General features: G+C 45.8%; 1 protein-coding gene across 1 annotated transcript in view; it reads left to right on the plus strand.

Moving 5' to 3' along the window:
* The first annotated feature begins 4905 nt into the window (after positions 1-4905).
* ap2b1 (adaptor related protein complex 2 subunit beta 1) overlaps positions 4906-22731 on the plus strand; it is a 266519-nt gene continuing 248693 nt past the window's right edge. The window contains exons 1-5 of the mRNA XM_068009879.1: positions 4906-4995; positions 9122-9179; positions 10809-10914; positions 16093-16228; positions 18845-19090. Coding sequence (XP_067865980.1) covers positions 9143-9179; positions 10809-10914; positions 16093-16228; positions 18845-19090 — 525 coding nt within the window. The 5' untranslated portion in view covers positions 4906-4995; positions 9122-9142. The remainder of the gene's footprint in view (positions 4996-9121; positions 9180-10808; positions 10915-16092; positions 16229-18844; positions 19091-22731) is intronic.

A 22731-nucleotide genomic window follows, 5' to 3' on the forward strand; every position in this document is an offset into this window, starting at 1 on the left:
TATTCACGTTGTTGTACAATGTAAGAATAAGGCTTATACACTTAGTTAGACAAAAGCACGCAATTCAAACTGGGTTATACAGTAATTACAAAGCTAGCTAGAATCGATAAGCACACCCACTAGGTTCCTCTGACCTTTCCCTGACCTAGTCACAGAAAACAAAGGATAATACTCGAAAAAGGGGAAAGCTGACACTGGCCGGGCATTCCATTCTCTCTCTCTTTTGTGTCGTCGCCACATTGCTCACATAGGGTCTTCCACTTCCACGATGGTTGGTCTCCGGAGTTTATCGCTGGCTCTATGCCCGAGAAGCTCTATACTTATTCTCCTTCTTATCTCTCCAAAACTGAGCTGTCTCTTTCCGGTTGGTTTAAGCCCGCTCACCTCGTTCGTATCTTCTCCTAATTGGCTCAGGCCCAAAGACCCCAGTATCACACCGTGTCCAAATAAGGCTCTTTTCCTGTGATCGCTCCTTTGTCTTGTCACATAAATTAATTAGTTCAAACTGGTTTTTACCAGCACAGGCCAGTGTCTGAGCTCCAGGTTACTATAGTTCAACAAGCTATTCCAGAAGTTTGTAACTGATTCTGTATTTCTTGCAGCCCCTGGCCAACACTACCCTGAGGAATTCTTGCAGTGATGCCCTGGAGCTGAGGTGATTGACCTCCAACAAACACAACTATCCTTCTTTGTGCTAGGTATGACTCCATCCAGCGGAGAGTTTTTCCTCAGATTCCCATTGACTTCAGTTTTGCTAGGACTCCTTGATTCCATACTCGATCAAGTGCTGCCTTGATGTCAAGGGCAGTCACGCTCACCTCGCCTCTGGAGTTCAGCTCTTTAGTCCATGTTTGAACCAAGGCTGTGATGAGGTCAGGAGCTGAGTGGTGTGACCATAGTAGAGTGATCATACCCTTTTTGCTTCTCAATTCTGTAGTATAAGGACCTGAAAGGGTTAATGTTGGAGACAGTGAGAGCAACCATTTCCACTGTAGTGATGATGATGTAACAGTCACATGACAATGGGCTTTGGAAGAAGAAAGCAGCAGCACAGAGGATGCAAGCTAGTGAGGCTTGTGGAGAGTGTAAGTAAAGATGTGTAAATAATAAAAGAGTTATTAGTTGACCTTATTCAGATTCTGAGACTTTATCAATAAAGCCTATGCTACAAATACAACAATAACACACAACATGGTGGCACCAGTTGAACGACCAGAAAGGACTGAGAACAGCTTACCTCGTGAAGTTGTGTCAAGAGAACAGCAGAGCTCGTCAGGGGACTGCAAAGAGCTCCAGAGGTGCTCTGTGGCTGAAGAACACACAGACAGTCAGTGAGTCAGCCATGCAGGCATTCAGACTGCACCACAGAAGGATGGTGGTCTGCAATGAAACATCCGGGTCCAGCGATCAGGTTCCGAGTCACAGTGCTAGGCAATAGTCCAGGATCGGGGGACAGAATTTTAAAAGGATAACAGAGCACTGGGTTGGAAAAGAAGGGAGAGAGGTCAATCTCTAGCGAAAAGGCAACTTAGGAGTCGGGCGAAGTGGGCAGCCATTACTCAACCAGACCGCGACAGAAAGCACAGAAACTCCTGGAAAGTGCGGGAAACCCCCAGGAAGAGCGTAAACACCTCCATTAAGGTCTAAACTATTTTAAAAGAGAGGGGAACACCCTAAAAAGCCAAACAAAGCCTAGAAAAACAAAATTGATTCAAAAATGAGAATGCCTGAAAGCTTCCACGATCAGGAAGGACCCAATCAGGTACTAAATTGGACCTTATGGAGAAAAAGATTCCTATGATTTAGGATAACTTCCCAGCTGCATACTAATCAGAAGCAGAACAAGTAAATACCCTTTCATACTCGATGGGTTCAATTGCGGATGATGTGATTTTGAGGCAAGGAATAAAGGAGGCTTCTGATAAATTTGAGGATGTGCTACAAGCCTTCGACAAATATTTCAATTTATGCACTAACAAAATTCTGGAAAAAACAAAATTTAACAAGCGAGTCCAGAAGATAGGTGAATCTATAGATTCTTTTATAAAAGATCTTTACAGATTGGCTGAGGGATGTGACCTATGGAGAATTGAAGGCAGAACTGATAAGTAACCAAATAGTTGTTGGATTAGCTAATGAGTCTTTATCAGATCTCTTACAGTCGAAAGATGACCTTATACCCGAGAAGGCAATCAAGATCGTAAGACAGGCAGACGTCCAAAGACAAATCAGAGCTGGTCTGCGGGCTGAAGAGAAGTCTTGGATGAGAAGAAATCCAATGACTGTACAGTTCTTGAAGCCAAAGACAGAGAGGTAATCTATAGAGAAGACACACGCGGGTGAGAAGATGCATGACACTGGGAAACCGTGCCAGCACTGTGGAGCCAGGAAGATCTACAGATGGAAACAGTGTCCTGCTGGTAAAGCAGAATGTTTCAACTGTAAGAAGACTGGCCATTATGGAAAAATGTGCCAGAGCAAGACCTCTTCGCTCAAAATCACAAATCAATAGAACTTCACACTCAGAGCGGTGGATGAAGTGCATCAAATTTCAGCAGAAAAGGAAGCTGGAGATTTCCTCAGAGAAATTAATGACCCGGATCAAGGATTTTGGATGGCTGACATTTATGTAAATCGACACCTCATGAATTTCAAATTGGACACAGGTGCTAGTGTCACAGTTCTGTCAGACCAAGAGCCATGGTTGAGGAGACATTGCCTAAAATCAGCAGACACACAGCTGCATGGTCCAGGTGGGAGCCAACTGAAAGTGAAGGGTAAGCTTCAAGCAACTATTGAATTTAGAGGGAGACAAATTATGGAAACCCGATTTGTCTTGCAAAACCAAGAATTTTCCCTCCTAAGCAGAAAAACATGCTTAGACCTGGATCTGATCAAGAAGATTGATGAAGTCAAACGGTCAAATGGTAATGGGCTTTGGAAGAAGAGAGTAGCAGCATGAAGGATGTTAGCTAGAGAAGCTTGTGGAGAATGTAAATGGACATGTGCAAATAATTAAAGAATTATTAGTTGACCTTATCCAGACTCTGAGACTTTATCAATTACTCCCTAGTTACTCCACAACTACAACAACAACACACAACAACTCTAACCAAATGGATACTGTCCTTGCCTCTTCAATGGCATCCCCTCTTTCAAATACTACAATGTCCTCCCTAATCAGTAATGCCATCCCACCTCCCTTTTTTCCTTCTCTATCTTTTCTGAACACTTTATATTCTTGTATATTAAGTGCCCAGTCCTCATCATTTTAAAGCCACATTTCTGTTATTGCCACTACATCATATTCCCATACTGTTATTTGTGCTTTAGCTCACCAACCTTATTCGCCACACTTCGTGCATTTTCATACATGCATTGTATTCCTGCCTTTGCATTCCTCATAGCCCTTCTCAGTCTGCTCCTATCTAATGTGGGACTACTCCCTTCTCTAGTACTGTCCAACAGTCTCACATTATGCATCTTATTCCTCTTTTCTACTTCTGTATGCTGGTGCCCACCCCCCTGCCAATTTAGTTTAAACCCTCCCCAAACACACTAGTGAACCTCTCTGCGAGGATATTGATCCCGGTCCTGTTGAGGTGCAACCCGTGCCTTTTGAGCAGGTGCATTCTGCCCCAGAACTGGTCCCAATGCCCCAAGAATCTGAAGCCCTCCCTCCTGCACCATGCTTCAAGCCACAAATTGATCCTCCCTGTCTTCCTATTTCTACTCTCGCTAATGCATGGCACTGGGAGTAATTGAGAGATTACTACCTTCAAGGTCCTTCTCTCTAACTTCTTCCCTAGCTCCTGAAAATATAGTGCCTTTTATGAATTCCCAAAGCACTTCACTGCCAACGTGCTTTTGAGGTGTCGTAATTTGTAATGTAGAGAAATGCAGCAGCCAATGTGCACATAGCAAGCTCCCACAAATAGAAAATGAAATAAACAACCCAGATAATCTTTAGTAATATCGGTTGAGGGACGAATGTTAACCAGTATTATTGTTGCCAATTTTCCAGGATTGTCCTGAGGTTTCCAGGAATTAAAGATTGATCTTGTGGGCCTGCTTCCAGCAATTCTGAAGAATTATTATTGGATATTTTTCTCTTTACTTTGAACAGCAGTTATACAAATGTTGGCAATGGTGGGGATGGGGGACAAAATGCTGTTTGACCAAGTATCCAATCTAGGTAATGTAGTGTCTGTTTGCTTTCCATTTGGCATAAGAAGGCAGTGGGCAGTGATAATAGATGTGTCCAAAACCAATGGTAGGAATGTGGTGGGGCAGGGTGAGTGGAGGTGGGAAGGTGATGTGATGATACCTCCTGGAACATGTCCAGCCAGTGTTGGTCAATTGGTCAGGATGTAGAACAGGAATAAGTTTTCCTCTTTGTGGCTCTGCCCATTTCGGCCAAGAACCTGACTACCCTTGTAGCTGCATAGGTAGAACTAAATGGGAGTGGGCACCACAGAGACTGGGGTGTATTGTCCACTCAGCTAATGGCATTTTTATTTAATTCGATACGTTTTCTTTGCTTTTTAATGATTTTGTTTTCTATTAGATGTTCGCCTTTCAAAGGGAACACTTTTGCTAAGATTATTTTTTTAATTGAGTTTTATAACAGTGGGGCAATCCAATGTCTCCTTACTGGCCAATTAACAGATACATTTAAATAGGGTGGTGCTTCGAATTGTTCACCAGTGAATGAATTTATGGGTAGCCAGTGTGGTACAGTTTGTAAAGTAATGCTGCAAGAGAGTTGGAAGGCAGTCAATGCTGCAAAGACACAACTCACTCCATGGCGGACACTGACAGCAGAACACTAGCCCTGCTCGTTCCTCCTACTCTTCCCCCGGCCCACTTCCGGCTCGGCCTCCTGGGGACCGCTTTACCCAGTGCACAGCGCTCGCCCCTCCCTCTCCCTGTCTGGGTGGTTCCGGCTCGGTTCAGCTCAGCTCCAAACATCGCACCAGAACCGGCTCCTCACAGGTCGGTCTTTCGCTTCTTAAACATCCCCATCTATCTGTCTCCAGGTCTCGTTCTCTCCTGTCGGGCTGTGCCCGCCCTTGCGGCGCCTCCCCCTCCCCAACCCCCCACCCGCTGTCTTAGCCCTCCCCAACACCCGCTTTCTTCCCCCCCCCTTCCCAAACCCCCCACCCGCTTTCTTCCCCCCTTCCCAAACCCCCCACCCGCTTTCTTCCCCCCCTTCCCTCCCCCCCTTCCCTCCCCCCCTTCCCAAACCCCCCCACTCGCTTTCTTCCCCCCTTCCCAAACCCCCCCCACCCGCTTTCTTCCCCCCCCTTCCCAAACCCCCGACCCGCTTTCTTCCCCCCTTCCCAAACCCCCCACCCGCTTTCTTCCCCCCCTTCCCAAACCCCCCACCCGCTTTCTTTCCCCCCTTCCCAAACCCCCCACTCGCTTTCTCCCCCCCCTTCTCCCCCCTCCCCAGCACCCGCTTTCTCCCCCCCCCTCCCCAGCACCCGCTTTCTCCCCCCCCTCCCCAGCACCCGCTTTCTCCCCCCCCTCCCCAGCACCCGCTTTCTCCCCCCCCTCCCCAGCACCCGCTTTCTCCCCCCCCTCCCCAGCACCCGCTTTCTCCCCCCCCTCCCCAGCACCCGCTTTCTCCCCCCCCCTCCCCAGCACCCGCTTTCTCCCCCCCCTCCCCAGCACCCGCTTTCTCCCCCCCCTCCCCAGCACCCGCTTTCTCCCCCCCCCCTCCCCAGCACCCGCTTTCTCCCCCCCTCCCCAGCACCCGCTTTCTCCCCCCCTCCCCAGCACCCGCTTTCTCCCCCCCTCCCCAGCACCCGCTTTCTCCCCCCCCTCCCCAGCACCCGCTTTCTCCCCCCCTCCCCAGCACCCGCTTTCTCCCCCCCCTCCCCAGCACCCGCTTTCTCCCCCCCCTCCCCAGCACCCGCTTTCTCCCCCCCCTCCCCAGCACCCGCTTTCTCCCCCCCCTCCCCAGCACCCGCTTTCTCCCCCCCCTCCCCAGCACCCGCTTTCTCCCCCCCCTCCCCAGCACCCGCTTTCTCCCCCCCCTCCCCAGCACCCGCTTTCTCCCCCCCCTCCCCAGCACCCGCTTTCTCCCCCCCCACCCCAGCACCCGCTTTCTCCCCCCCCCTCCCCAGCACCCGCTTTCTCCCCCCCCCTCCCCAGCACCCGCTTTCTCCCCCCCCCCCTCCCCAGCACCCGCTTTCTCCCCCCCCCTCCCCAGCACCCGCTTTCTCCCCCCCCCCTCCCCAGCACCCGCTTTCTCCCCCCCCCTCCCCAGCACCCGCTTTCTCCCCAGCACCCGCTTTCTCCCCCCCCTCCCCAGCACCCGCTTTCTCCCCCCCCCTCCCCAGCACCCGCTTTCTCCCCCCCCCGCTTTCTCCCCCCCCCGCTTTCTCCCCCCCCCGCTTTCTCCCCCCCCCGCTTTCTCCCCCCCCGCTTTCTCCCCCCCCCGCTTTCTCCCCCCCCCGCTTTCTCCCCAGCACCCGCTTTCTCCCCAGCACCCGCTTTCTCCCCAGCACCCGCTTTCTCCCCAGCACCCGCTTTCTCCCCAGCACCCGCTTTCTCCCCAGCACCCGCTTTCTCCCCAGCACCCGCTTTCTCCCCAGCACCCGCTTTCTCCCCAGCACCCGCTTTCTCCCCAGCACCCGCTTTCTCCCCAGCACCCGCTTTCTCCCCAGCACCCGCTTTCTCCCCAGTACCCGCTTTCTCCCCAGCACCCGCTTTCTCCCCAGCACCCGCTTTCTCCCCCGCACCCGCTTTCTCCCCCGCACCCGCTTTCTCCCCCGCACCCGCTTTCTCCCCCGCACCCGCTTTCTCCCCCGCACCCGCTTTCTCCCCCCCCCCTCCCCAGCACCCGCTTTCTCCCCCCCCCTCCCCAGCACCCGCTTTCTCCCCCCCCCCTCCCCAGCACCCGCTTTCTCCCCCCCCCCTCCCCAGCACCCGCTTTCTCCCCCCCCCTCCCCAGCACCCGCTTTCTCCCCCCCCCTCCCCAGCACCCGCTTTCTCCCCCCCCCTCCCCAGCACCCGCTTTCTCCCCCCCCTCCCCAGCACCCGCTTTCTCCCCCCTCCCCCTCCCCAGCACCCGCTTTCTCCCCCCTCCCCCTCCCCAGCACCCGCTTTCTCCCCCTCCCCCTCCCCAGCACCCGCTTTCTCCCCCCTCCCCCTCCCCAGCACCCGCTTTCTCCCCCCCCACCCCTCCCCAGCACCCGCTTTCTCCCCCCCCACCCCTCCCCAGCACCCGCTTTCTCCCCCCCACCCCTCCCCAGCACCCGCTTTCTCCCCCCCCACCCCTCCCCAGCACCCGCTTTCTCCCCCCCCACCCCTCCCCAGCACCCGCTTTCTCCCCCCCCACCCCTCCCCAGCACCCGCTTTCTCCCCCCCCACCCCTCCCCAGCACCCGCTTTCTCCCCCCTCCCCCCCCACCCCTCCCCAGCACCCGCTTTCTCCCCCTTCGTGGGTAGTAACTGTTGATTCACTCTTCCTATATAAAGGAGGAGACTGAAACTATGGTGGTTGGGTTTTGGATGTTTGAAAAGTATATCTCTGTAAATATAAGCTTATAAAGGTAGAGATTGGACTCTCGTTCCATTCTTTACTGTCTGGCATTCTCGAATATAACAGTTAGCTGGTAACCAAACACACAATTTTGCCATTTCTCTAAATGCCTCCCAAGAAGCTATTTAATACAGGAAACAGCTCTACAATATAATTTAAACCCTACTTCAGGAGCAGTAGTAATAGGAATAGAGAAATCTGATTCTGTTTCTATTAGCTGCTTGATGTGTGTGCGATGAGTATTCTTTGTTCATTGGTTTCTCAGCAAGTTTGTGCAGGAAATATCTCATTTTTACAACCTAGTTTGAAGAATTAGCAGCTGCTATGACTTGATGTTGACTCATTGCAGTACCTTCAAAATTAGCCCTTCACATTTCAGTCTGTTTTAGAATATTAGGAAAAACTTGCTGCTTTTGGTGAGTTTCATACTTGTTAAGATGAGAGATGTCAGGATGTGGAAATGGAGCACTTTTTTCCATTCTGTGCATGCTGCGTTTGTGTCAAAGTGCTCCCATGTCAAGTCAGTATGGCAGAGCTAGCTGATGAGTAAGCCTCCCTGTTGTACTGTTGAATATTTGCCTTACTCATAATAAATTCCCACTCCACTGCACCAGTGGGAAATGTAAAAATTCCCAATTCAACCAGCCACATGTTTATGGTCTTTGCAAGGGACATTGATAATTTTAGAGCCATCTATTGAACTGTGTCGTCATGTTTTTGGTTCAGGCTTGAGGCTGCTTCCATTCATTTCATATGGGATCCTTAACACCAAATATAGGGGACTTTATCTCATTACTCTGGTCTGGACTTGCATGCACTAAAAAGAAAAGAACTTCCGTTTATATGGTACTTCTTACAACCTCAACGTTCCAAAGCACCATACAGTCAACGTAGTACTTTAGAGGTGTAGTCACTGTTGTGTCGGAAATGCAGCAGCCAATTTGCACAAGGCAAAGTCCCATAAACAGCAATGAGATAATGAGCAGATTTTTTTTCTATGCCAAACTTAAGTCCCCAGATACAAGCATTCAAAAAAAACAGTTTTTCTGACTAAAGAAATGGTTCCTCAACTGTCTACAATCCATTGGAATCTATGCAAAAACAGCACCCCTCAGACTACAGAAATGCTGCCTGGTATTAGCACAAGTTTGAACAGCCTGCTGTTGATGCAGTTACCAATTCTACAGATGCTTCTTGTTTCCAAAAAAGAATTGCTGGGGAAAATCTTGTTCTAAAGTGGGCGGCACAGTGGCGCAGTGCTTAGCACTGCAGCCTCACATCTCCAGGGACCCGGGTTCGATTCTGGGTACTGCCTGTGCGGAGTTTGCAAGTTCTCCCTGTGACCGCGTGGGTGTTCGCCGGGTGCTCCAGTTTCCTCCCACAGCCAAAGACTTGCAGGTTGATGGGTAAATTAGCCATTGTAAATTGCCTCTAGTGTAGGTAGGTGGTAGGGAATATGGGATTGCTGAAGGGTTAGTATAAATGGGTGGTTGTTGGTTGGCACAGACTCGGTGGGCCGAAGGGCCTGTTTCAGTGCTGTATCTCTAAATAAAATGTCTTTTTTTTCCAGGAAGCTTAAAATATTGCCACCATGACTGACTCAAAGTATTTCACAACTAATAAAAAAGGTGGGTTTCCTGTCTTGTGCTTCCTTCTGGGTTGCTTATTGTAAAAGATACATGCAACCTGGTGAACCTCCATGTTCACTGAAGTTACGGTTTTTAATTTAAGTGATAGCGTGAATGTGATGCACTGCACAGAACTGGGGCACAGGTTGTAGGCGTGACTCTGAATATAGTCCACTCCCATCGCAGCTGAACTGTTGGGGAGGCTTAAGAGAACGTCGGAGTGCGAGCCAACAGAAATCTGTTCTCAAGCAGCTTCTCTGGTTACTTTGTCAGCTCAGCACAGGAGTGGTTGGTGAGGAGAAAGAAGAAACAAGGCTGAGGGAAGAGTATCAATCTATAATGTAATGGTTGATGTGTGCTGTGTATAAAAATCAGTTTTGTGTCTGACTGTGGATTGGGAGTAACATGCTTAATGAATGCCCTGGAAGGTACAACTTTGACCATATCTCAAGCATACATGGGTTCAGATCAACGGTCTGTGATGAATTTGGCTTCTAACTCATTGAGATCCCGTTGACACTGCCAGGGAGCACAGCCCATGGGTGAGCTAAATATTCCATCATTTGAGTTCCACGATTCTTATTATGAAATTTGACCATAGTGCTCGACTGGCAAAGGTATTCACCTCAATTGAAAATGTCTTCAGTGCACCAGGAACCTTTATGCTGAGCTTATGTTTACCAGCAGGCATTTCTTAAAACAGCATTGAACAAAGCATATTCTGCGAACTACTCTAGGTTAAGGAATTTATGAAGCCAGTTACTCAGTATTGCCATACTCTAGCCTTTTTGTGGTGCTGAGTATTTATTAGTGGTGCATTTAGTAACATTACTGGATGAGATGTTAAAACACACAACTCATTGATTTTTGTGCTTTCCTGATGCCTGAAGGAAATGTGGCACATAGTCTTGTATTGAGCCCTCATATTTGACCTTTGGTCTATGTTGAGGAAATTGATGTTAGCTTGGGCGGTAATGGGTGTTCTACAATTGAATGGTGGATAGCCAAAAAGAACAGTCAGGGTCCCTGTTCCTGGTTGGTATCCTATGACTGGCGGTGCAGTGGTTAGCACCGCAGCCTCACAGTTCCAGGGACCCGGGTTCGATTCTGGGTACTGCCTGTGTGGAGTTTGCAAGTTCTCCCTGTGACCGCGTGGGTTTTCGCCGGGTGCTCTGGTTTCCTCCCACAGCCAAAGACTTGCAGGTGATAGGTAAATTGGCCATTGTAAATTGCCCCTAGTGTAGGTAGGTGGTAGGGAATATGGGATTACTGTAGGGTTAGTATAAATGGGTAATTGTTGGTCGGCACAGACTCGGTGGGCTGAAGGGCCTGTTTCAGTGCTGTATCTCTAAAAATAAAAAAAATATGAGACTGCCGTGGGATAGTATATGCATAGAGGTTGCTTGAGGGTGGGATCAATCTTGGCTGTGAAGCCCCAAGGTTGAATAGTTCGTCATCACTTCTATGTGAATAATTCTTGTGGTACCAGAGGGCTGATGGGCATTGTGGAACCACTGGCCTCAGGAGAGAATGAATGAGGCCGAGAAAGAAAGTAAAATCTAGACTTACAGCTGTATCTATGACACATGATACTCCAGCTTATCTTGTCCATCTATTTTATTGATACAGGAGAGATATTCGAGTTGAAGGCTGAGCTGAATAATGAGAAGAAGGAGAAAAGGAAGGAAGCAGTGAAGAAAGTCATTGCTGCTATGACAGTCGGCAAGGATGTGAGGTGAAGAGACACAATAATCAATATTAGCTCTGAAGGTTCCACTCGGTGACCATGGTGCATTTATAGTAATCGGTGTTCCCTCCGAGGGTTTCACTCTGTGACCATGGTGGATTTATAGTAATCGGTGTTCCCTCTGAGGGTTTCACTCTGTGACCATGGTGGATTTATAGTAATTGGTGTTCCCTCTGAGGGTTTCACTCGGTAACCATGGTGGATTTATTAGTAATCGGTGTTCCCTCTGAGGGTTTCACTCTGTGACCATGGTGGATTTATAGTAATCGGTGTTCCCTCTGAGGGTTTCACTCTGTGACCATGGTGGATTTATAGTAATTGGTGTTCCCTCTGAGGGTTTCACTCGGTAACCATGGTGGATTTATTAGTAATCGGTGTTCCCTCTGAGGGTTTCACTCGATAACCATGGTGGATGTATAGTAATTGGTGTTCCCTCTGAGGTTTTCACTCTGTGACCATGGTGGGAATGTGCAGTAATTAACTTTTTTCTCTGGATAGTGGAGGACCTTGGATATGAGGTAGTGATGTGCAGTATCAGTGTTCCTTTTGCGAGTTTCAGTTGGTGACCTGTTTTGGAAATGCACTGACAGAACTTGGAAGTCTTGTGTAAATGTTAAAATATGCAAGGTGCAGAAGGACAAAACCATTACTTCTGATATCATCTGTTGAGGAACCTGCTCAACTTGTGCCTTTAGAAAGTTCTATTTTAAGTATCAATGTTTCCTTCTCTCAGTGGTCCTGGGGCATTTTACTGGGTGCTGGAAGAGGCACCTCAAACTTGAATTTGCAGAAAATGGAGTCAGGTTCTTAAAGGTGAATGGTTCACCTGTCTACTTTGAACACTCAATGAAGTATTAATTTTATTAAAGCAAGTATTTGTTCCTATCTGAGCTGATAGTACTAGTTGTCTGTACACAGTGATCCTGCCATTTGCCCAGTAAGTGCATCTGCCTATACACAGCCTTGGCTGTTGAACCTTAATTCATGATTGTGGCTTATCGGCATCAGATGGAACAGCCCTGTTCAATTTTGTATCTGGCTTTCCCCTTGTTACCTGTAGAATTTCCTGGTGTAATTTCCTGAGGGGAGCATGAAGATGGAGAGAGTGGGTATGACATTATATGATTGTCAAGGTGAGGTATATTAGTATTGGGGATTGGAACACTTTTCCCAGTTTGGTCACCACTGCTTCCAGGTCAGGTGGAGCAAGGGGCCTTTACTTTGCCCTAACTTTTGAAGAGTACCTGTACTGCATTGTTATTCTATTTCTCACACCAACTGTCCATGTGACCTTTCTGAATCTGATTGCTAATTCAGTGTCAGTTTGACTGATTCTGTGCTTTGGGTTCTTGCTAATGATTTTCTGGTCAAGACTACAATCAAACTCTCTTCACTTCAGAGACTTACGGCTAACATACAGTCTTGGTTGGATTTGAGCCTAACTCCTAGAGATGAAAGAGTAGTTTGCTGAGACCCTGTTCATCCATCCTGCTTCTGTCCGTATTTTGATTCCTTGTGTCCTTTTTTTATTTACAAAGCTGTGTATTGCCAACTGGGTGGTTGAATGAGCTGTGGGCATACCATGTAAATGTTAGAATGCACTTATTAAGTGCATTATTTGTCCATGATAGTGATTACAGAGGGGTAGGTTGGTGTTGACTGCTTTCGCTTAATACATGTTTACAATTTTGTTGTAAGGAATGGTGGCAATCTCCTTCCCCACACAGAGTCAAAATTGAGCAGGAGTGTTAGAAATCTGTAATAAAAACAAAGTGCTGGAAGCATCTGTGGAGAGGGAAATGGAGTTAACGTTTCAGGTCTGTGATCATCGAGAGTCACTTCCTTTTGTCTGTAAGGAACCAAAATGGAAAGAGTGGGGCATCTTCAAACAACATACATTTAACAAAAAAATGGTTATTTCCATTTTTCCTGTGCTGTGAACGAGGGAATTTGCTTTGTGGTTTTGATGGGGAATTTTTCAGATGCTTGTGGTCCCATTCCCATGGCAGGTTGGATAGTCTTGCCAGGATAGTCTGTGTGTTGTAATATGGAATTGCAGACTGCAGCAGTGAAGGGCTTGCTTCTTGTCAGGTGATGTAAAGGTACACAGCAGTTGCAGCATGCAGCAACTTTGCAATTATATTAATATCATTAGCACTACGGGTTGCCAAGTTATTGCTCAGCAACCATGGCAAGTAGCATGTGGTTGGAAAATTCTTTTGGGCTGACTCCAGTTACTTGTGAAGAGTTAATTACAGATATAATGTTTGGAGCCAGGTATTGTTTTTAGCTAACATGTTGCAAATTTGCGATAATTTAGTCTAGATTATGTGCCAAGGTAGACATTCAAGCAAGGAAAGAAGTCGTTTGCCCTCAAAGAAAGTATTGCAGGGATGATATCAAATGCTGCAGGTAGCAGTGCGCTCCCAAAGTGCATGGGTTTGTGTTTTTGACTCTGACAGTGAGTTCTGCGGTGCAGTGAGATGAGGATAAGTACTTGGCACCAGGATAGGAGAAAAGTCAGAAAATAAGTTACCTTGGTCATCTTGGTGCATCATTGTGTGCCTGCTTCAAATTCAGGATGTTCACGAGCAGTTTATCTGCCTGCTCCCCCAAATGAAGACGATATACCACCTGCCTCTCTGTTCTCCAACCTTTTTCTACCTGAATAACACAAATAGACGGCTTGTTGCCACAAGATTGCTCATCAGGAATTGATCAGACATTTACTGGTCACAAGGCTGCTTATCGGGGATTGCTTAGTATGCTGCTATTTTTTGATCAACTGTAATCCAAATTGGGTCAAAATTTGGACATGGGTGAACTATTCTGAACTGGGTGCTTTGTTTCACAATTTTGGTTCATTTGTCCATGCTGTCTCTCATTCATACCCATTTACTGCTCATGTTCAATTTCTTTTCCAATTTTCCCAAATGATTTAGTTCCATATTGTTATTCTGTGGGAGTTTTTTTGTGCAGACTACTGTAAGGAATATTCATGCTGGTAATGGAACTATTGAGATTCAGGGTAATGCTCCTTCCATTTTGTCGCATGAATATGTCTCAAGTCTAACCTTGGTAGATCGTCTGTGCTGTACTGTATGAAATATTATGTTCCACACCAGCCATTCTGTGACCTGTCTGAGTGAGATTACTGGTTTAGTGGTAGGTTAGTATTGAAATATGTGTCATTTTGTTTGGTGGGCTAATGCTCATGAAAGGCTATTTTGAGAATGCTGAACAGGAGAACTCTCAGCTCTTCGGCTAGTGCCATGGTGGATGGAGCCTCAGTTTAATGCCATCTTTCGGATGGCACCTCCAACAATTATTTCCTGCTGCAGTCCATAGTGGTATTGGTACCCACATCTCTTGATTCAGAGGCAAATATTATATAGGGACCAAAGATTAGAGACAGGGCACCTTATCCTTCAAGGCTGGTTCTAATAGTTGACAAGCTGTAACAGCATGTATGGTCATAGCTGGGTCACTCAGGCTGGACTACATCGACCAAAAAACCTCAGGCTGCCAAATGTTTCTTGGGATGTGCAGGAGAGATGAGGTTAACAATCTGACAGAAATGGCACAGTTACAGAAGCTTAAATAATGGAGGAGAGAAAATATGTTAGCAGGAAAATGTTCTGTTAGATTGAACTAACACTGGGAATTTGAGAGACTCATTTCCCAATGCATTTAATTCATTTTCTTTTTGTTCTTTGGTGTTTCCCCATCACTCCCAGTGGAGAGACTGGGCCAGTGTCTTGCTGCCAGGGTTATGCAAATACTGATGCAACCATTTCCTCGCAGATGTGTGAAGAAGTCCACAGTGATTCTCTTTTGACAATTTTTTTTTACCCTTTGCTTCACTCTGCTAACCCTATTGAGAGTAAGAATTTAGCAGAAAAACGCTGATACAAATTGACAATGCCATTCTGTGCACATCAAGGGACAGATTCATTGGGTCATCTGTTCAGTGTGAAATACAGGACAAGAATCTAGCATTTTTATTTTTGCTCTGCTGTGGTTTTTTTCCCCCTTAAGTGAGCTTCAGCATGCTTTTTTTGTTCAGGCTTTTTTTCAACACCTTTTGTTCTGAAAGTGGATTAATGGTTTCTGTAAACAGAGTATGTCTCCTACGAACTGAAAAGTGAATCTTTTACTCTGCCATACAGAATTATCAAAACCCAGTTTAAGAATTAATCATGGTGAAAGTAAGTTGTTTATTGGAAAATGTGTAGGAAGGCCCTTTTAATTCAGAAGATGGTAAGTATTTCTAGTCAGACTCTTTGTATAGATTAATCTACTGCTCAAATTTATGTACAAATGATATTCACCAAAGCAAAAAGTAAGCATATTCTGTAGTAAATACAGCATACAATGAGTAATAAATATGGGATGCAATCAGTAAAACATATCACATGCAGTTGGTATTTATATACAGTGTAGAAAGTAATATATTTGACTTGTAGTCAGTAATACATACTGCATGTATATATTCCAAATTGTATGTAATGAGTAATGCACAGAGACATGTAATCCCTAACCTCTAAAGCACATGCAGTCAATAGTACATGATGTCTGTTTAAAGGTAGCTGTTTACCTGAAGGTGATGAACAAATTCTTAGAAAGACATAGTTTCATAGTATGTACATAATAGATGCTTATGCACCTCTATTCATCTTCCGTATGTATGATAACGCGGATGAGCGGCAGCTGATTTGAAACAGATACGAAAAAATTCTGGGTTCCAAGGTTATTTTCCCCCTTTAAAGATCAGGCAAGTTCTTTGAAGGTGCTATCACCCATCAGGCTTAATTACAGTGAGAGTCAAAACAACAATAGTGTATTGTTCAGTGACTATCATCCCAATCCTAAACTGTAGTTTACGGTGGAGCACAGTCCAAAAGTGCATATATCCATACAGATTAATATAACCAGGCCTGACAAATTCATTTGGCAGAGATCATATTCAACTCAAAGTAGCATTAGTCTAGCAGTGGTGAGGACAATTTGCATTGTCACCTGGCTTTGTCCTCCACGGATCCACTTGGAAGTTTTGTAAAGACATTCCAACCAGACAATGTTGGTTACCTTAACTATTTAAAGCAAAGAGAAACCAGTTTATTTTGATAAAAAATAATGATTTGTCTTCTATTGTGTTTTGTGTAGTTCACTTTTCCCAGATGTGGTGAACTGTATGCAAACGGACAACCTGGAGCTGAAGAAGCTGGTTTATCTCTACCTCATGAACTATGCCAAGAATCAGCCTGACATGGCCATTATGGCAGTCAACAGCTTTGTCAAGGTACAATTATGAAGAGTTGACAGATTTCATGAACAGAGATGTTGTCCAGGGTAGTACAGAGTCACATAAGTCAAAAAACCCCATGCTCATTTTCAAGTCTGATCTAGGGTGAGGTACTGCAGTTGACCCCAGCTCCCCCAGGTTAAGGAGTAGATAAAAGTGTTTCTGTACTGCATCACTATCCAGTGATAACTTCTGCTGGAAAATGTTTGCATCTGGCTATTGAGTGAAACCATGATTGGACTTTGCCGCCCCCTCCAACAGTAACATAGCCTGTTGATTCTCACTATGGCAACTCAAGTGTGAAGAACAGCCAGTTGAGAAAGGAGGTGCCAGAGGGCTGCAGCTGCCTGAGCAACTGCACCCCAGTTGAGGGTCAGTAGCTTTAGGAGGGAAAGAAAATCACATTTTGAAGAAATATAGAAAAATTCTTTTAATTCACTGAGCAGCTTGAAAACTCAGCAATATTGTTTGGACATGTTGAGACAGTGTGGTCTGGTAGCATATTTTACTGCTACATTTATTCCTCCTCCATATGGGCAAGTCTTAATTTTTTTTTCTGTATGTGGCTCAGTATCAAAAGTGCGTTTTATTACTGAATGTAATTTATGTTCTTTTCCTGTGTGCCAATCCTGTGTGCCCATCACACCCTTCCTTACTAGATTCCCCATCATTAGTTATGACAACGTGGTTTATTCTGTGGATGATAACTGCAGTTGCAGTGTAGGGGGACAAAAATCAGTACATCAGTGATTAGGAGGATCCTGGGCTGGCCTACTACTGTAGTACATATAAGAGACTAAAACTCAGCAGCATTCACAGGAATAAACTCAGCATAAAAGCGCCATGTGTATCAGAGCAGGTATGATGACCAAGCTTATTTCTGAGGCCCATCATTGTGCTACACACTTTCAGTAATTGTACCTCTTCAGTTATCAACCATGTTAATATATAGCATAGCTTTGATAAAATGGAAATCCAGACTGTCCATGTGAAATTAATGATGAAATATTTTTCAAAGTAAGTTAACCAGTTTTTAAAAAAAAGGTTAAACAAGATTGCAAGAATTCCAGGGGTTAAGCACAGTAATATTCTGCCAGTTTTTTGCTGCTCCCCCATGAAATCTTCTAAACACTGTCTGTTGCTCAGTGTAGATTCATGGAGACGGGTAGTTCTTCAGTACCACACCCAAGTATTCATGCTTCACAAGCGAATCTAAACAGGGAGTGTTGGCGGGTCATTTAGTCAAAGTGCATCGCACTTAGGCCTAGTGCAATCCTCGCTTGGTCTGTTGACACGTGCACTTTGCTGCAGGTATCACGAGATTAAAACAATTAGGAGCAGTAACCTGAGTTGGATTTCTTTGCCCTGCCTAGCCACTGTGGCACTGAAGTCAAATACAGCAATTCTCCTCTCTTCTCAGCTGCTAATCGACCAGCTGTGTATCTGAGCACCTTCTACTTTCGTTTGATTCCCTGTATTTCCAGTATTTTAATTGTAAGATTTAGACTGATGCCGCAGCTGTATCTTCCAAATTGGCACAGCCCAGGGGGTTGAGCATGGCACCTTGTTAAAGCATTTTTGATATCCAATTATTCTGTTCAATTCTATGAGTATAGTCAGATCACTAATAGCTTCCTGTGCTCTTAGGACCATTGGTTAGTTAGAAATTAAAGGCAAGTTATGAATCCAAACATCCTAATAGTGCTTTAAAGATGAAATTCAATTGCTATCAGAGTATATTAATAAATTCTCAGGGACTGGATAGTGTAAGGATGGTGGCAATCATTGGAGTGTTATCTTTGGGAACCTGGATCAAATTCAGTCCATATTGGAGACAAAATACTTTGTCTGCTGACTTGTAAGGGCTTTGTGAAATGAGATTAGACAGTCTCAACCTAGTTCCTTGTTGAAACGAGTCCCTACGTAGCCCTGCCCTTAATTTAGCAATCATAGAGTCATAGAGAGATACAGCACCGAAACAGGCCCTTCGGCCCACCGAGTCTGCGCCGACCATCAATCACCCATTTATACTACCCCTACATTAATCCCATTTTCCCTCTCGCATCCCCACCTTCCCTCAATTCTCCTACCACCTATCTACACTAGGGGCAATTTTTTAATTTTTACAATGGCCAATTTACCTATCAACCCGCAAGTCTTTGGCATGTGGGAGGAAACTGGAGCACCCGGAGGAAACCCACGCGGTCACAGGGAGAACTTGCAAACTCCGCACAGGCAGTACCCAGAACCGAACCCGGGTTGCTGGAGCTGTGCGGCTGCGGTGCTAGTCTCTGTGCCACCCAAATCAGTTGGCACTTGCACTGTGGCTACAAGGTAGGCGATATAGGGGAAAAGTCACATTGACACAGAAGTTGCTATAGGAAGATTGACGCAGAGTAGATGCAGGTTCACACCGCTGCTAGTTATAGTATAACTGAACGGGGGTGCTTGATGCTGACCCCACTAAAATGAAAATGTTCCATTTCTTATGCACACAGCATAACAACAATAGTCATTGATTTTCATAAAATGCCTGAAGATCTTCAATCAGAAAGGTATACTGATAACAACATTGCTTTAAATCGAAATGCCTTAAGTTTTTTGTTCCTGCAGGATTGTGAAGATCCAAACCCTTTGATCAGAGCTTTGGCAGTCCGTACAATGGGCTGTATCCGTGTGGACAAAATAACAGAATATCTGTGTGAACCTCTCCGTAAGTGTCTGAAAGATGAAGACCCATATGTCCGGAAAACAGCTGCTGTCTGTGTGGCCAAACTTCACGACATCAATGCCCAGATGGTAGAGGACCAAGGCTTTCTGGATTCACTGCGAGACCTGATTGCTGACTCAAACCCCATGGTATGGAACTTATTCCTACTTTCTTGACAAGTGTTTGATATTTGACTGTATTACATCTTTTTCCTTTGTGTTGGAAAAGGCTGAGATTAACCATTTGCCAAGTTGTAGCCCTGATCACTGTGTACTTATTGATGCTGTACAGAAAGTCACAGAATGTTTGCTCCACAGCTTACTGACTAAGGTTCCTTATGAAATGAGTTTATGCGACTCAATTGTGGACATAGGCCCATAAGCACAGACCTACAAGCTATAGGTACATAGCAATAGATCTAGGATTCTCCACCACTAGTATATCTCTCCTGACATATAGCATGTATACATTCCACGAGCAAAGAAATTACAGTGCAGGAGGGTATTCACTCCATCACATCGTTGCTGGTGCTCTTTAACTGGGGTTGCCCACTATAATCCCGCTTCCCCATTCTTTCATTTTCAGATACTTGCCCATTTTCATTCTGAATTACGACATAGTCCCTACCTTTATGGCTGCTTGTGGTAAAGCAATCCAATAACTTCGATTAACTCTGTCTAGCTTCCCATTTCATTCTTCCAGTGATGCTCCCATGTCTAAGTTCCCTCACTGCCAATACACCAACCTGTGGAACACAAAAACACAATAGGAGCAGGAGCAGACCATGTGGCCCATCAAGCCTGCTCTGCCATTCAAAGCGATCGTGGTTAATCTTAGGATTCAACTCCACTTACATGCCTGCTTGCCATACCCTTTGATTCCCTGAGGGACCAAAAATCTGTCTATCCCAGCCTTAAATGTATTCAACGATGGAGCAGCCACAACCCTCTGTGGTAGATTCACAACCCTTTGAGTGAAGAAATTTCTCCTCATCTCAGTCTTAAATGGTCAGTCCCTTATCCTGAAACTGTGCCCTTATGTTTTAGATTCCCCGACCAGCAGAAATAATCTCTGTGTCTACCCAATCCAGCCCATTTAGAATCTTACCTGCATTAGTGAGATCACCTCTCATTCTTCTAAACTCCAGAGAATACAGGCTCAATTTATTTAATCTTTCATCATAAGACAACCCTCTCATCCCAGGGACCAATCTAGTGAACCTTTGCTGCACTGCCTCCAATGCAAGTATATCCTTTCTTAAATGTGGAGACCAAAACTGCACCCAGTATTCCAGATTTGGTCTCACCAAAACCCTGTACAATTGTAGCAATACTTCCTTATTCCTGTACTCCAATCGCCTTGCCAACATGCCATTTGCCTTCCTAATTGCTTGTTCTACCTGCATGTTAACTTGCTTTCCTTGTGCAAGCACACCCAAGTCTCTTTGAGCATTGACACTTACAAATTCACACCTTTTAAAATATTTCCAAGTTTCCTGATGACACAAAGCTAGTTGGGAATATGAGTTGTGAGGAGGATACAAAGAGGCTTCAAGGGGATTTAGACAAGGCAATGAGTGGGCAAGATCATAGCAGATGGAATATAATGTGAAAAATGTGAACTTATCCAATTTGGTAGGAAAAACAGAAATTCAGAGTACTTAAATGGTGAGAGATTGGGAAGTGTTGGTGTCCTTGTTCATGAGTCACTGAAAGCTAACCTGCAGGTGTAGCAAGCAGTTTGGGAAGGCAAATGGTATGTTGGCCATAATTGCAAGAGGATTTGAGTACTGGAGTAAAGATGTCTTTTTGCAATTGTATGGTGCCTTGGTGAGACTGCACCTGGAGTGTTGTGTACAGTTTTGGTCTCCCTACCTAAGGAAGGATATACTTGCCATAGAAGGAGTGCAACAAAAGTTCACCAGGCAAATTCCTGGGATGGCAGGATTGTTCTGTGAGGAGAAATTGAGGAAGCTGGGCCTGTATCTCTAGAATTTAGAAAAATGGGAGTGATCTCACGGAAACTTGCAAAATTCTTACAGAGCTCGACAGGATGGATGCAGGAAGGATGTTTCCCCGGCTGGGAGTGTCTAGAACCAGAGAGCACAGTTTCAGAATAGGGGTTAGGCCATTTAGAATTGAGATGAGCAGGAATGCCATCACTTGGAGGGTGGTGAATCTTCGGAATTCTCTACCCCAGAGGGTGGCGGAGACTCAGTCATTATATTCAAGACAGGTTGATACTCTAGATATTAAAGGCATCAAGGGTTATGGGAATAGTGCGGGAAAATGGCATTGAGGTAGAAGGTTGGCCATGATCTAGTTGAAGAACAGGCTCAAGGGGCCGAATGGCCTATTTCTGTTACTATTTCTTATGTTTCTTGTGTGTATGCAGCACGTGTTTACACATACTCATACACGCCACATATTGTTGGATTGCAATAGACGCAGGACTCCTGGCTGACACTCTTTCCCCCTCCCTAGCTCAGGCAGGCAAGAAAATAGTGCATTCTGCTACTTTGGTTCAAGCCAGCCAATTCACTCGAGACCAGGAATTGAACCTGGGATTTCCTGTCTCTATGGGTTAACCATAATGGAAATCTCCATTCACCCACAAGGGCACCCAGGGGAGCTCACTGATCCTCTGCTGGATCAGCAAATGTTCATCAGAACTGCAAACTAAATGGAAATTGAAACTTTATGAAAATGTCCCTGCTGTGCATTAATTACTATAAGTGTGGCAGAGAATGTTTCATGGTTATCATTGACCTTTGATAAGTGTATCTTCCTGGGAAGGCACGGTAGTAGCGGCAATAAATATCGTATCTCATTGCAACCATGTGACATTTAATTCAGACCTAAAGGTTAATTATTTTTATTTACGGAATTACATTATCACAAGTACGGGGGTAAGACAAAGGAGCTCAATTTCTAGGCTATGTACAGTGCAGGCAAATCTCGCAAATATCAGAGCTCCCATTCTCTGCCTTCTCTGTTCACCACTGGAAAGTGAGCTGAGTGCTGATTCTCAGCCCCATTTGACTTCCAGTGGTCCTGCCAGCAAATATTGGATGGCGTTGCTTTGCTGATCTCATTTCCTGGCTCATGATGTGAGAGATGGCCAGAAACAAGGGGCTCCCAGTTACAGGGTGTGCAATGAAGGCATTGGCCTGGATTTTGCAGTAATAAGGACAGCAAAACTGTCAGCGTTCTTCCTCTGAATCCGGCAGATACTTCTGAAGTCCGCACATGCTTTGGCTTTGTACGTGGGAAATCATGTCTCGCGAATTTGTTTGAATTTTTCGAGGAGGTGACCAAGAGGATTGATGAGGGCAGGGCGATGGATGTTGTCTGCGTGGGCTTTAGCAAGGCCTTTGACGAGGTGTCGCATGGTAGGCTGGTCCAGAAGATTTGAACGCATGGGGATCCAGGGTGAGCTAGCCAATTGGATACAAAATTGGCTTGGTGATAGGAGGCAGAGAGTGGTAGTGGAGGGTTGTTTTTCAGATTGGAGGCCGGTGACCAGTGGTGTGCAGCAGGGATCGGTGCTGGGCCTGCTGTTTGTCATATATATTAATGACTTGGATGTGAATGTAAAGGGCATGATTAGTAAGTTTGCAGGTGACACCAAAATTGGTGGGATAGTGGACAGCGAAGAAGGTTGTCTAAGGTTACAACAGGATATAGATCAACTGGGAAAGTGGGCAAGGGAGTGGCAAATGGCATTTAATGCAGACAAGTGTGAAGTGATGCATTTTGGTAAGTTAAACCAGGGCAGGACATATACAGTG

The sequence above is a fragment of the Heterodontus francisci genome, chromosome 30 (genome assembly GCF_036365525.1).
Source record: "Heterodontus francisci isolate sHetFra1 chromosome 30, sHetFra1.hap1, whole genome shotgun sequence".
Lineage (NCBI taxonomy): Eukaryota > Metazoa > Chordata > Chondrichthyes > Heterodontiformes > Heterodontidae > Heterodontus > Heterodontus francisci.